The 14,066-nt window shown below is 62.2% G+C and overlaps 1 protein-coding gene across 2 annotated transcripts in view; it reads left to right on the top strand.

Annotated features, from left to right (window-relative positions):
* The first annotated feature begins 1,094 nt into the window (after positions 1 to 1,094).
* The window catches only part of KCNT1 (potassium sodium-activated channel subfamily T member 1), a 68,166-nt gene continuing 55,194 nt past the window's right edge, over positions 1,095 to 14,066 (top strand). Inside the window, exons 1-2 of one of the 2 annotated variants that reach the window (XM_069579935.1) lie at positions 1,095 to 1,173; positions 9,639 to 9,797. In XM_069579935.1, coding sequence (XP_069436036.1) covers positions 9,703 to 9,797 — 95 coding nt within the window. In that variant the 5' untranslated portion in view covers positions 1,095 to 1,173; positions 9,639 to 9,702. Of the gene's footprint in view, positions 1,174 to 9,638; positions 9,798 to 14,066 lie in introns of those variants that run through there. The other variant, XM_069579939.1, reaches the window with a different exon arrangement.

Here is a 14,066-nt window from a genome sequence, read left to right as displayed (position 1 = left end):
GATCCTCCTGCTGTACTGGACAGCCTGCCCCAGACGGAGTAGGGGGCTCTGTATCCTGAGGTCTAGGCTGGGTGGGCTCAATCCCCCGGATGCCTCCATCTCCCCCCAGACAGTGCCTTCCCCGTGGCCGGAGCTGCCTCTGTCCCTGCAGGATTTCCAGTCGTGCTGCAGGCGTCTGGGGTGGCTGCCAGGGCCAAGGGCACGTCAGGCAGGCCAGGTGGGAGCCCCCCAGGAAGGTCAGGAAGGGTGAGGAGGAAATCTGGCTGGGTTGCGGTGGGGCCTGTGGCCAAGGCCAGCAGCTCAGGGAGACGGGCTTCAGGTCCAAGAGGAGGTGGGGGAGGGTGCAGGTGGGGGGGGGGGCCTTCCACCCCCATCTGACCCCCAGCCCTGCCTGGTCCCCTGGCTGCCCCCAGGCTGTGAGGCCTGGTATGGGGAGTCCCAGGAGGACTCCAGGCCGCAGGAGTCTTGGCCCTGGTGCCTGGTTCCCTGTCTGAACCCTGGGGCCTCCCCTCTGTGCCCAGGGGTCCCTTACCCTGGCTGTCCCCCATGGTCACTGGGCACTGTCCTTCAGGCCCTGCTCCGTCCCCAGATCCTAACATCTCTGCCCTGCAGGTGGGAGAGGGCGTGGCTGGGGCACCCCCAGCTGCCCCAGAGCTGACTGGTGCCCCCTCTTGCCAGTGGCCTTAGGGCGCTGCTTGCGTCTAGGTGCCAGTCTCTGTGTGTGCCACCCGTGTCCTTATGCTCAGCTCTACCCACCGTCCATGTGGGTGTCCCAGCCTGTCTAAGAGTCTGACTAACCCTGAGTTACCCTGGCACGGCAGGGGTCAAGCATTGTTAGCACAACTTCCCCTCTCCTTGGAGGGTTTCCTGACTGAACTGCCCCCCTCCACACGGGGCCAACATGGGACCCTCTGGGCCCTGATGCAGAGGGCACGGATCCAGGGCTGGCATTCTGCCAGGGTCCATGTCTGGCTGGACGTCCGGGCCAGCCCTCCAGGCCCATATTAGGGAGCCTTGCCTGCAGGGCAGCAGGAAGTGGCCGAGATTCTGTGGGAAAAGGTTCACAAGGCTGAGGTCCAACCCAGCCCTGTCCAGCCAGAGAGCCGGATTCCTGGTGTAGGGGCTGGAGGGAACTCGGGGGTCTGCCTTTGGCCACAGCTCGGGTGGGCAGAGGTGAGTGAGAAGGGGTTTGGGGGCGGTGCCTGCACAGGACTCTGCTTGTGTCCAGGTACGGGTCTGCGGGTGTCATCTTGTCCTCATGCCTGGCTCTGACCACTGTCCACGTGGGTGTCCCGGCCTGTCTGATGGGTGTCCCAGCCTGTCTGAAAGTGAAAGTCACACAGTCATGTCCAACTCTTTGTGAGCCCATGGACTATACACTCCCTGGAATTGTCTAGGCCAAAACACAAGTGGGTAGCCTTTCCCTTCTCCAGGGCATCTTCCCGACCCAGGAATCGAACCAGGGTCTCCTGCATTGCAGGCGGATTCTTTACCAACTGAGCTACCGGGGATGCCTGTCTGAGAGTCTGACTAACCCTGAGTTACTGTGCGCGCCGGGAGTCCAGCCTTGTTAGCACAACTTGCCCTCTTCTCAGAAGGTCTCGTGACTGAGCTGTGACCTCTCCCCTGAGGTTTCTCGTTCCATCTCCACGGCCGTGGGGCTTCGCCGGCCGTTCCCGGGTGCGTGGAGTCTCTGGGTGGAGCCTGCAGACAGTGCGGCCCAGGAGCAGCGCCTGATGGCATGGGTGTTTTTAAAGGAGTCGTGGGGACTTTCCCAGGCTGTGTGCTCTGGTGGGCCCGCCGCATTTGCCAAAACCTCTTCCTCCTGTGGAGCCGGGAGATGGGCTGGTCTGGCCTGTACCAGCTGCTGGCAAGTTCAAACTTGAGATGGAAGGCCCGCTCCAGACTACGGTGCCTGAAAAGGCCTGTCCCAGGAGGTTTGCTCTGTGCTTTGGACTTCCCACGGAGGGGTGTGTTCCCCGGTCCCTCCTTCAGTCTCTGGCTGTGGTCAGCTTGTCTTTCATGGGCGGTGAGGCCTGGAAGCCACCCTGCGGTGCCAGCCTTGCGGGCCTGGATGCTGCCCGCACGTTGACAATGACGTGACCAGGAGCCCCTCTCCTGCCTCCACCCCGGGACAGGCCCCGCCTGGGCCTTGAGCCGCCTTCACAGAGACCTGGATTCTGGGCCAGAGGCCACTGCTGGACGCCTCTTGGCAGGTGTCTGATCTTGGGAAGAGCTCAGAGTCTCAAACCAGAGGAAGAGGCCCCGGGTGCCAGGTGAATGCAGAATTTAACCCCGTCTGGCAGACATGGGAGCCCCTAGGGTGTGGGGAGGGGGAGCCCCGATACGTTGGCAGGTTGGAGGAGGGGGGCAAGGAAGCCAGCAGAGATCAGATTCTCAGGGACTCAGGGCTCTAAGGAGAGGCCCCTGTGGGTATGAGGTGTCCCTTGTGGGCAGGGTGTCCCCATCTGGGCCCCAGCCCCCAGATGAGGCCCGGGCACCCCTGCAGGCCGTGCCAGCCATGGGGCCTAGGGCTCAGCAGGAATACAGTGGTGCCTCCTGCAGCCATGGGGACGGGGCAGGCAGGGCAGCTTTCCGCCTCCAGGTGGACCCTGGCCACTCAGCCCAGGCCTCTGTGGTGCCCCCAACATCCACCCCCACCAGCAGCCATCCTACGTCCAGCCAGGGGCTGGGCAGTCAGTTGGTGAGTGCTGGGCCTGCGACCTGGATGTGCACACACTGCCTGGCACCGAGGGGCCTGGACACGCTGCGACCACTCGGAGGACTTGCAGGAGGGCCCTCCCCAGAGGCAGGCCCCAGTCCAAGTGGGCGGCCAAGCGGGGTGAGTGCTGCAGTCCCCGTGGTTTCTGCTTCCCAGTGTCCTGGGGTTGGGCCCAAGGCTTGGGGAAGGCCAGGGAGCAGGGAGGTGATGGACACGCCCGAGGCCCTGTGTCCACAGGGATGCCAGGCCCCTCCTCCTGTCCCCTGGGCTTGCTTGGCGCACGGGAGAAGCTGCTAGGAGGAGTCTCTTTGGTGGCTCCAGAGCTTGAACTCGGCTCAACAATGCGTTCTGAGCTTTCAACTTTGGATTCTGATGCCCCTCGGAGTGGCTGGTGAGCAGCCATCGTCAGCGTTAACTCGAAGCCACCTCCCCTAGTGAGAGGGTGGATATTTCCCGGAGGCCGCCCCCTCCCCCCACAACCACCACTACCTGCTGGGCAGCTTGAGCAGCTCTGGCTTTTTAATTACAGGACAGAGGAAGCACTTAGCTTTTCTGTCGCGGTCAGCAGAGAGTGGCGGCGGCTTTCTGCTTTCCTGGGCACCGAGCCCAGCGCTCAGCTGCCCTCCACCCCCCTGGCGGTGCTGCAGGGTCTGAGGACTTTCCTGGGTGCTGGGCAGTGTGAACGCGTGTGGGTACACACACCTGTGTGTGTCCGTGTGGACGCGTGTGGGTACACACACTTGTGTGTGCGTGTGCACATTGTGTGTTCACCTGCACATCTGCGTGCGCACACCGGTCCATGCACACCTGTGCACAGGCACACATCCGCCCCCTCTGTTGGTCATGGCTCGCCAGTGTTGAAGGATGCATCTTAGAAGAAGGACCACATCCTCGAGCCAGTGGGGCATCCGTCAGTCACTGGGTCGACTTGAGCATTCCAAGCCGTCTGGACTCCTGCCTAGAGGAGCCTGGCTGGGAGGGACATTGTCCCAGGAGGTCGTATGCCCCTCCTCCCCAGAGACCCACCCGGGGCTGCAGCTCCCGCCCAGTGACATGTAGGGGAGGCAGGTGGCCCCCAGTTCTTCTCATGTCCAATAACTTGCGTCCCGCTCAGTGTGTCTCCTGGTGCAGCACCAAGGATGAGGCGTGGGCCTGAATCCCCACCCCCGCCCCAGCTCCCTGGAACTGTCCGCATGTGGTAAGGACGGCTTACACACCTGGTGTGAGCCAGGCCTGCAGAGAAAGCCTGTCTCCCTGGGGTTCTCTTGGAGTGGATTGTGTTCACAGGGCGGTATGTCCTCCGTCGCAATCGTCCGGGCTGCCCACAGTGTCGTCGTGAGGCGGGTGGGGGCCCAGTGTCCCCAGTGTGGGTGAAGGTCCCGGGCGGAGGCTTGGAGTTGGAGAGGCCCCCGGCCCTGTTACGATGCTCGCTGGTCTGTCTCCTGGTGACCAGGGGGGCAGGAAGCCCATCACGCATGTGGCGCTGGACTCCTGTGCCCCTCCTGAGTGGCCGGCTCCCCGTCCTTGGCCTCCTCTTGCCCATCTGTCTCCTGGGTGACTTCCGGGCACCCGTGCGCTGACCTGATCTCTGTCGCTGCTCTTCCCTGTCATCCGTTCTTTAAACGGCAGGGTCTTGTTCCCACGTGGAAGCATTTGTGTGCCTGTTCAGCTAAACGATAGGCCTTCTCCGCCGCAGACATCTCTGCTCTGTGTCCTCTTCCGGCCTCCTCGGTTTGGGGCTGAAAAGTGGGTTTTTTCTTTTAGCTGATGGCTGGCCGGATGGCATCGCCCCTGAGGGTCTCTGGGCTCCGGGGCTGGGCCCGCCTGGATAGCTGAGTTCCTTCACTTCTCTGCGTCTCCGTTTTCCCATCAGCAAAATGAGGGGATGCCGACCCCACCACCCAGAATGCTGCGAGCATCCCACAAGTGGCCCTCGTTCCAACCCCAGGCCCAAGTTGCCGCTTCCCTCCCAAGATCGCCTGCCTCTCATCCTGAATTCCCCACCTCTGTGTCCTCTCTCGTGCCAAGCTTGAGCCAGTCCCTCTGCTGAGGCTATAAATTAGCCCTGATAGCTGGCAAGGCCCACCCCTTCTCTGTTTTTCTCTCACACCTGTCCTGGCCGGTCTTGCATATTTAGTCTTCAGTGTAAATCTTGGAAATGGTTTGTCAGACTCGAAATGGCTGTGTGCTGATTGACTTTGCCCCCTCGTCTGGGGAAGGGACTGTCGAGGGCTGGGAGCGCGAGCTCCTCCTGCCGTTAGACGGTGCCGGGGAACGGTGGGTGGCCTCCCCGAGCGACCCTGTAGGCTCAGGGAGAATGGGGCAGGAGCTCCCTCTCGTGATGCTGCGGCCACCTCGTTGCTCCTGCCCTCGCTTCATACATTCGGTGCTCTCTGGTTTGGCGGCCTCATTAGAAGCTCTCATTTGTTCTGATAGGTTTCAGGTGACTTTTGGGGTTTTGAGCCAAATGGGGATGCTGCTGCTGACAACAGAAAGAGCCCCCATCTCCCTCCTCCCACACCTCCCTTCATCTCGGTGGGCACCCAGGAGACCCATTGGGACTGTTGCAGCGGACAGACTTGGGGTCCCCCCGGAGCAGGAATGCCCCCAGGATTCCACTGTTGGTTTTGCTAATCAAATTAAGAACATTTCCCTCTATATCTAATTTTACTAACGGATTTGGGGTCTTAACAGATCCTTAACAGATCTATATTTGCTCACAAAATCATATAGATTTTCTCCTTTAATTCCTTGGCGTTGTGAAGTACATCACACTCAGGTAAATCCTCCTGGATGCTGGTGGTGTGGTGGTGTGTAGTGCACTCCTGGATTCCGCTTACTGACAGTTTACTTAGGATTTTTGCACTTAGAGCCTTCAGGGAGGTCCCCTCGTATGTATCAATACCCTGGTGGTGTCTGCACCTGACTTTGGTGATGGGATTAGGTCCGCTTAGGAAAATGAACAAAGTCACTTCTGTTTCTTTCTGTGCTTTGGCATGGTTTGGCGGTGTCAAACTTAGGCAACCACCAGGGCCTGGTGCCTTTGGTGGGAGAAGGAGGTTTCTGACCGCTTTACCCTCCTCAGTCATGCTTAACTCCTTGACCACTGGGCTGGGGGCAGGGGGCAGGATTTGGGAGGGGAGAGAAGTGGAAGTCCTGCCCCTCAGAGGGATGACCCTTGGCCACCTGTGGGTAGCGTGTGCGTGCCAAGCCACTTCAGCTGTGTCTGACTCTTTGTGACCCCATGGACTGTAGCCCTCCAGGCTCCTCTGTGCATGGGATTCTCCAGGCAAGAATACTGGAGTGGGGTGCCACACCCTACTCCAAGGGATCTTCCCAGCCTGGGGATCAAACCTGCGTCTCCTGTATCTCCTGCATTGGCGGGCGGGTTCTTTACCACTAGTATCACCTGCAAAGCCCTGGTGGTAAACAGCAGGGCTCTGCCTCAGGGGCGCCTGGCCTCCCCACCCCCGCCTCCTGGGCCTCTTCCTAGGCTGTGTGAGCCAGATGTCCTCAGCGAGAGACGGGAAGTCCTGGCTGCAGGCGGGATTCCGAGGACTCCTCGCTAGGCAGTGCAGTCACAGTGCCTGGCACGCGGCGTGCGTGCAGTGCTGTGGCCCAGGCTGTCTGTCCCCTGCGGCCAGAGGGTCAGGGTGCCCAAACTCATGTGCCCCAAACTGGGAGGTGACTTCCTGCTGTGTGTGTGCTGGGAGGTGACTTCCTGCTGTGTGTGTGCTGGGAGTGGGCTTCCTATCGCCTTGGCCTCCCTGGTCAGCATCCCAAAAGGCCCCCAAAGGGGCCTCCTGGTGAACTGCGGAGATGCAGACGGGGAGCTGGCCGTTCCAGGAACCTGATGCTTGGGGTCAGGGCCTTTGTCCACTGGAACTTGGCCAAACAACTGGCTCAGCAGCCCCAAATTAAAACCTGAAATGGATTACACACACTGACCACCTCAAACTTGCTGTCTCATTCCATCTCAACCATCGCTTCATAACGGTAGAGGCTTCAGAATATTTGTTTATGAAAGAAGAAACTGAGGCTCAGAGGGGTCAGGTGACCTCCCTGGGGCCACTCACCATGGACTAAAGGGGCAGGACTGAGCGCTGCTCAGTCATCAGGACCCTGGGCAGCTTCCTGGGCCTGGTAGGTTCATGTCGAGGGGACTTGAGAGTCCCCCAAGGCCTTGTCTGGGAGGAGGGTGCTCTGTCCTGGCTCCGGGGGGCGGGGGGCAGTGAGTCCTGCGATGAAGTTCCGTGTCTTGTCCTGAGGGCAGTTGAGGGCCAGGGAGATGGATGCTTTCTTTAGGCCACGGAAGCCCTGCGTTCTTCCGTGTGGCCATCAGATAGAAAAGATACTGGGTGTGGTTTGGGGATCCTAGACTTCCTCCCTGGGTCCTCCGCCCCTTGGTCACTCCACGAGGAGGAGAGGAAGGGGATGACGAGGAGGCACAGGGGGACCGCTCTTTCCCCACCTGGACTATCCCAGCTGTGGGGAGTGGGCAGGCATGGGCGGGGACAGGACCCCCAAGTCCCACATGCCCAGAAGCTCTCAGTGACACAAGCCTTTGGGCCAAGAGACAGGCCTTGAGCAGGCCCCTGGACACGGGGAGCAGCTGCCTGGCCATGTCCCTCCTACAAGGGGCACCGTTCCAGGAGCCCCGGGGCCTGGCCATTGGCCAGCACAACAATCACTCAGGTTCGTGTGGGCTTTCGGCTCCGCTGGGGCAACAAGGCAGGACACCACGAGGCCTGCGGGGCGTCTGCTTCCCAGTGCGTGCTCCCTCCAGACTCCTATGTCCTGGTTGCACCACGAGGGAGGAGGGGCCACATTCCCGGTCACCTCCGGAGACCACACGGTGGGGCGGCAACCTGGCCTTCTGACTCCTGGCACAATTTCCCCCCACCCTCCACCTCACCATGTTCTCCTGAAGCAGAGACCCTGCTGTGTCCAGGTCTCAAGGCCAGGACACGAGAGAAAACCCAAAACAGGTCAAAGTGGAGAAGGGGTCAAAGGCAGCCATGCCCGGGGAGCTCTGGTGTTCTGCCGTCGAAAGAGGCGGTCGGCAAGAAAGGGGCAAAAGCAAGAAAACACAACCCCAACCTCCCGCCACGTTTCTCCCCCGCCTGCCTGCGCCTCCCCACGGCCCCAGCTTATGACTAAGGAAAAACATGCAGCCACGCTGATGCGATTAGGAAAATGTTGTTTTACAAACACTGCCAGATCCTCGGGGTTGACCCCGTGACCCAGAGAACAGCGCACAGGCATGTTGGGCCCACAAGGCCACTCGCAGCCTGGGCCTGGGACGGCCCTTGAGCAGCTCCCAAAGCTGTGGGATGAGGGGCTGACGCCTGCCTGCCACTTGTCCAGGCGTTGGGACGCGTGGGCTAGGTGTTCAGTGGGGGCCCAGGGAATGCGCCTGCCCTTCCGGCCTTGAGGAGGGAGAGGAGGGGACCACAGTGCCTGCCGCCCCCCCACCCCCGCTCCCCCGCAGCGTGGAACTCGTGCTCCAGGTGAGTGTCCTGGCCTCCCAGCCTCTCGCACAGCTTGTCTATGAGTTTTCAGTTTGGGAATGAATGTGGTCAGCAGAGCCCTGCACCTGCCCAGGAGCAGAGCCAGGCTCCTCCCTCCATCTCCTGCCCCTTGGCAGGGACAGGCCTCACAGGGCAGAGAACCCCCCCACCCCATGCCCTCCAGCTGCTCTGCCATCGCGGGAGTGCCTCTGAAGGCCCCAAGAGGCCCATTCATGGGTCCACCACCGAAGGGTCCCAGCTGATATACTGCCCCCCCACCCAGGGGGTCTCGGCTCTTAGAAGAGCAGAGTGAGGGCTCACCTCAGCCGGTGGAGGCTGCAGGGAGAGAATTCCACCTCCCTGCGAGGGCGCTGAGGGCACCACCAAGGGTGGCCTGGGGCTGGGCTCACCTGGCAGGAGCTGGGGGTCTGCCCTAGCCTCCCACCTGCACTGGTGGCTGCGCCTCCCCTGCCTGCCTGCACCATGGAGGTAAGGCTCCCCAGGGCACTCAGTTAATGCTATGCAGCTGCGCTGTTGTGTCCAGCACCCACTGGGTGATGACGGGGCGCGGGGGCTGGCAAGCAAGCCTCTGTGTGGTGGGCAGAGAGGTCCTGATGAGGCTGTCGCCCCAGGAGGCTGGGAACTGGGAGCCTTGGTGCTTGAGGGTGACCGCAGCCAAAACTCACCTGGATGTGGGGTGGGGGTGGGAAGGGGTAGGTGCCCCAGGAGACAAATGTTTGGGCCCCAGAAGGCTGCAGACCACCGAGGGCCCTCCCAGTTTACCTGGTCTGATCCCATTCCTCTGCTCTGTCCTGCCAGGTGGGGACAGGGGCTTCTGGCCACAGAGTCCTGGCGATACTGGGCAAAGGGCAGCTGGGGGCCCAGAGGGATCCTGCGGTCCCCACTGCCGCCACCTCCCAGGTTCTGATCCCATCTGAGCCGCTTGGCCCCATGGAGGCCGCAGACAAGGGCCTTTTCTAAAGCCTCCTTGTCACACACACCCCCACCCCCGGCCGGAGCCCAGCAGCCTGAGGGTCTGGAAGTAGGGGAGATGAGTGTTCTGGATCCTGAGGAAGGCTGAGTAGGCAGTCTATGTGGGGGTTGCTGGGAGGGCTTCCGTGGCCCTGGTGGGAAGCCAGGGGTGGGGTGAGTGCCCGCCCCTGATGTGGGCAGTGGCGAACCTCCCCCACACCCTGGAGGTGCTTTGCAGTGGGCTTCACAGCCCTACAGGGGCGGGGGGTGCAGTGGCTCGGGCTGCGCTGCGCGGCCAGGCGCGTGGGGATGGGGGGAGCTGCGCGGGCAGGGCGGGCCGGGGGAGGCGGGGCCGTGTGGGCCAGGAGGGCCGGGGGCGCTGGGCGCGGGAGGGCGCGGGCGCGGGCTGAGGGGGCGCTGGCGTGTGCCCGCAGGCAGCCCGGCGCCGAGGACGGCGGCCGCGGGGACGGCGCGCGCCTGGACACCGCCGGCCTCAAGATGAGCGACCTGGACTCGGAGGTGCTGCCCTTGCCGCCGCGGTACCGCTTCCGGGACCTGCTGCTAGGCGACCAGTCCTTCCAGAACGACGACAGGTAGGGCGGGCGGGGGGTAGGGTCGGCGCAAGGAGCTGTCCACGGTGCTGAAGGCCGCGGGTGCGCCAGCGACCCGCGCCCTTCAACTTTCCCGGGCTTCCCGGACCGGAGAAGTTTGGGTTGAGGGGATGGGGTAGGTGGGAAGCATCTTCCAGGGAGGGTCCTGGAAGGTGGGACGGGATGCTCTGTGCTGGGCAGTCGCCCCAGAGACCGATTCTCAGGCTGCCCTCCTCGGGTCTGCCCACAGGCCCCCAGCCCCGCTAGCAGCTCTGCTGACTTTGGGCACAAGCCAGGGCCGGAAGCGCTCCGTGTTGCAGCCCCGCGGGCTGGCTGAAGACTGGCGTCCTCCAGACGCTGGCTCTGGTCATTTATTATTAATCGGGGGATATGTCCTTCAAGCTCGTGTCGTGGTCACTTACCGAGTTTGACAACATACCCTAGCCTCAGATTATCCTGGGGCGGGGTTGGGGGGAGGTAGCAAAAAGCAAAATAAACGAGTCTTCCGGCAAAGGACCAGCAAAATGAGCCCTTGGAAATAATTCATGTGCTGAGGGGGCTGGCAGGAAGCTGGGAGAAATGTTGCTTTTCTCTGCCTTTTCCCCAAATAGCTGTCTCAGTAAACACCCAGCACTTTAGCTCTGTCAGCCTCAAGGGAGGTGCTTCTATGCCTACAGGGACTCACCCTGGAGCCTGAGGGACTTTGGACGGAACTGCTTCCGTTGTAGTGTGTTGGGGGCGGTGGCTGGTATCTGTGGGTCTCCTTCCCCACCCAGCCCTGAACCGGGCTTGTGAATCTGCAGTGTTCCCCTCGCGGTGCAGTGATTCGAGTTAGCTCACAAAGTCCATGAGGTTGAAAATCGTCAGGACAGAGATGGGGCTTTCAGAATAATCCACTGCTGAAACTGCAGCTGGGAGAGAAATCAGGCTTGTGAATGAGGCCAGGACATAAGGACTATGCATGAGGCTTGTGGAAAATGAGTTTGAAGTCTGCTCTGCCTGCTGGCAGCAGAACACCCTTCCAGACCTCAGATGGCGTTCGCTTGCGTTCCCTGGGTAGAATCAGGAGGAGAGCTGGAACCCAAGGACTTCACCCACTTAGACCAGTGGATGTGAGCCTAGCGGAGGGGCTTCTTAAGGCCATGTAGTTTTGTCTTGTCAGACTGAGTGCAGAGGTAATAGGTAAATCCACCAGGGAACACATGCCCAGGTGAAGAGTTCACTTAGCTCCTGCGTGGGCAGAGGCGGAGGAGGGCAGGGCTGGGGGCTTCCCTAAGCTGAAAGCAAGCTCAGCACCTTCCTGAGTCAGCACCAGCCCCTCCCTGCCTGCTCCACTGGGACTGTTATTTCTCTAAAACAGCAGCCCCGGAGGTTCTTTCCATGTTGGGCAGGAAACAGCATCCATCTCCTGAGTGGGCCTGGGGCCTCCGAATGCTCCAGAAATGCCAGTGACTGCAGCTGACGTAATTGCAGTGACGCATCCCTTGGATTTCAGGAGTGGATGGCAGGTCCTCACCTTCAGCCGAGGGTGGCTTGTGTCTGCCTGGAGGAAACTGTCCCCGTCCCCTGGGACCTGGGAGGCTGGCACTGAAACCCCCACTGTGTTCTGGACCCTACGACTTGGGGTTTTTTAATCATGATAAAATACACAAAACCTACAGTATAGAGTGAAGTTTGGTAACTACATTATCACCGCTATGTACTTCCAGAGCATTCCATCACCCCAGGGGGAACCTGGTCCCCATGAGCAGCCCCACCCCCTGACTCCTGGCAAAACCCCAGTCTCCGTTCTCCTTGGCCTTGTTTTCAGGGTAAAAGCCTCCTGTGCACTGGGCCCAGGGACCTCCTGCTTGTGTGCATATGGTGTTTGGAGACCCGTTGTGTGTGCACATATATACACACGTGTGTGTGTGTGTTGTGAATCCTGCAGAGGAAAGACCCCTGTGGTCGGCATGGAGACCTTGCACTCGTGTCTGCAGGGCTGGCTGGCCCTGGGGGGTGTCACCAAGAAAGAGCGGGAGCATGGCCTCTGCCAGGCTGTTGGGGGAAGGGCCCCTTTCCCACCCACAGAGGAGCACAGGGCCTGGTGCAGTTGGCCGGCCCTTGGAACAGCCAGGGGGCCACAGGAGGGGCAGGGGCTGCTGGTTTGCACAAGGTGATTCTGCCCCTGTTCCTCGTGGGGGCTGGAGGGGGGTCTTTGAGGCATGGTGCTGTCCTCACCGAGTATCAGACTTGAGAGGAAGGGGCGTGAGTCAGTGGGGGGACTGGAAAGGGCCAGTCCTCTGAGCAGGCAGCTCAGGGAGCCCCCTCCCCAAGGAGTTTCTCTCAAACCTTTGCCCAAAGGCAGCCACGGGTCTTGCCTCTCATGAACCCCTCGTGCTCACAGGTCTCATGGAGGCAGGCAGTGCTGGAAACCAGCTTGGGGTTCGTGGGGGGTCCTGAGATCGCCTGAGCCCCCATCTTGAAGACCACGTGTGTGGAGACCCCTCCCCTCCCTCAGCTCCTTCTCCTCCTCAGTGCCCGTGGCCCCCACCCCCATCACTGGTCCCAGAGTGGAGGACCTGACCTGCGGGGGCCCTGCAGGTGTGTGGAGAGGTGGTAAGGTGGGTCCTGGGCGGGGGAGGAGGGAGGCCAAGAAGGCCAGCCTGTCTGTCCAGCTGGGCCAGGTGCACTCAGCGGGTGCTGGGGGGCTCAGGCGGGCATCCATGTGCCCCAGGAACAGCCCCCTGGGGCACACGGTGGGCCTAGGACAGGCTCCTGGGGCTGCAGGAGGAGGGTGAAGGCTGCAGGTGAGTCAGCACTGCCGGGGAGAGGGGGCTGCGTCGTGGGTCTGGGGAGGTGAGCCGTGCCCTCTCGGCACCACGAGGCGGGGCTCCCTGCCACCCCCGCTGCGTGCCCCTGGGTCTTCTGCTGCCTGGCTCCTCTCCAGGCCCCGCTCACTCGGCCCGGGGCAGCCTCTGCGGGCTGAGCGGGGGTGCTGCTGCCCGACTCCTGGCAGGCTGTGAGTGGGTGGGCAGGACTGTGGGCTTCCTGTTCTCCAGGGAAATAAAGCCACAGCCGTGAGTCACCAGAGCCTTACACGCTGCGGCCTTGGCGGGGAGGAGGGGCTCGGCCCACGTGGGCGAAAGAGCCGCACCCCCGCGGCCCCCAGCCTCTCCTGGTGGGGAGGGGCAACCAAGGAGGTGAGCAGAGCCAGGACTGGCGCGCCTTCCAGGGGCAGCCAGGTTCCCAGGAGACCCTCTTCACGGCCTCTAAGCCAGATCTCGGGGCTCCTGGGGAGCAGGGCTCTGGGCAGAAGGGCACCTGGACCCTCCAAGGCCTGGGGCTTGGGGCTCCCTGTCCTGTCCCGGGACAGCTCACTGCACCTTCATCCCAGGGGCCAAGGGGCATCTCCAGGGCCCCTCCCCACCTGCAGCGGCCCCTCCCGAGCACCTGGGGTGCCTGATCCTGGGGGCCGGACTTGGGGGTCTAAGGGCCTCCTGCGCGGCTCAGGGCCTGCAGGCCTGGCCAGGTGGCGAGCCTTCCCAGCCCTCCCACCCCCGCCCCTGTCCCTCCTCCTCAGAGGGCTAACGACAGCCTGGCCTGGAAAAGGAAACAGTACGGAGATTGGAGAAGCGCTTTTCAGATGGGGCTTTGGCCACTGGCCGCGTTCCTCCCTGTCCTGGTCTGTAACATGGACTCAAGGCACCAGCGCCCTCCCCCAGCTCGGGGAGATGCCCTGTAGCGGGCAGGGGCCCATCTATGCCCTGCAGTGCAGGAAGCAGGGCTGTCACACTGCAGGCTCATCTCCAACAAGCGGCAGAATCCTCAAAGGGCTGGGGTGGGCAGAACCGCAGCCGAGCTGGGGTGGCCTGGAGGGCTCCTGGCCTGCGTGCCGTCGCCAGCTGCCTGTCCAGCCAGGACCTGGCCTGGCCGGGCATCTAGTGGGGGACGGGCAGGGGGTGTGCACCTCTCCCAGGCGGGTGCCGGCCTCCTGCAAGGAGGTGAGGAGGCCGGGCCTCAAGGGGTCAGAGCACTGCCCGGAAGGGCCGGTCCTGTGTTTCCCTAAGCTCCTCCAACAATAGCCTGACCGCCCCTGTGAGGTTGAGCAACACCCTATTGTTTCACACAAGCCAAAGCGTGGGAGAGGCAGGCCCGCCCTGTGGGGAGCCTGGGGGAGACCTGCGGATCGACCACCGCCCTGCCCTGCAGGGGCCACCGTTGGCAGCTGTGGCCCCCAGGCTGGCTGCAGGGAGGGGCAGGTGGGGCTCAGAGTTGGGGTCTCTGCAGGAG

Source organism: Ovis canadensis, chromosome 3 (genome assembly GCF_042477335.2).
Source record: "Ovis canadensis isolate MfBH-ARS-UI-01 breed Bighorn chromosome 3, ARS-UI_OviCan_v2, whole genome shotgun sequence".
In the NCBI taxonomy this organism is placed as follows: Eukaryota; Metazoa; Chordata; class Mammalia; order Artiodactyla; family Bovidae; genus Ovis; species Ovis canadensis.
Note: the sequence above shows the minus strand (reverse complement) of the source record. Positions and strands in the feature narration are given on the sequence as shown.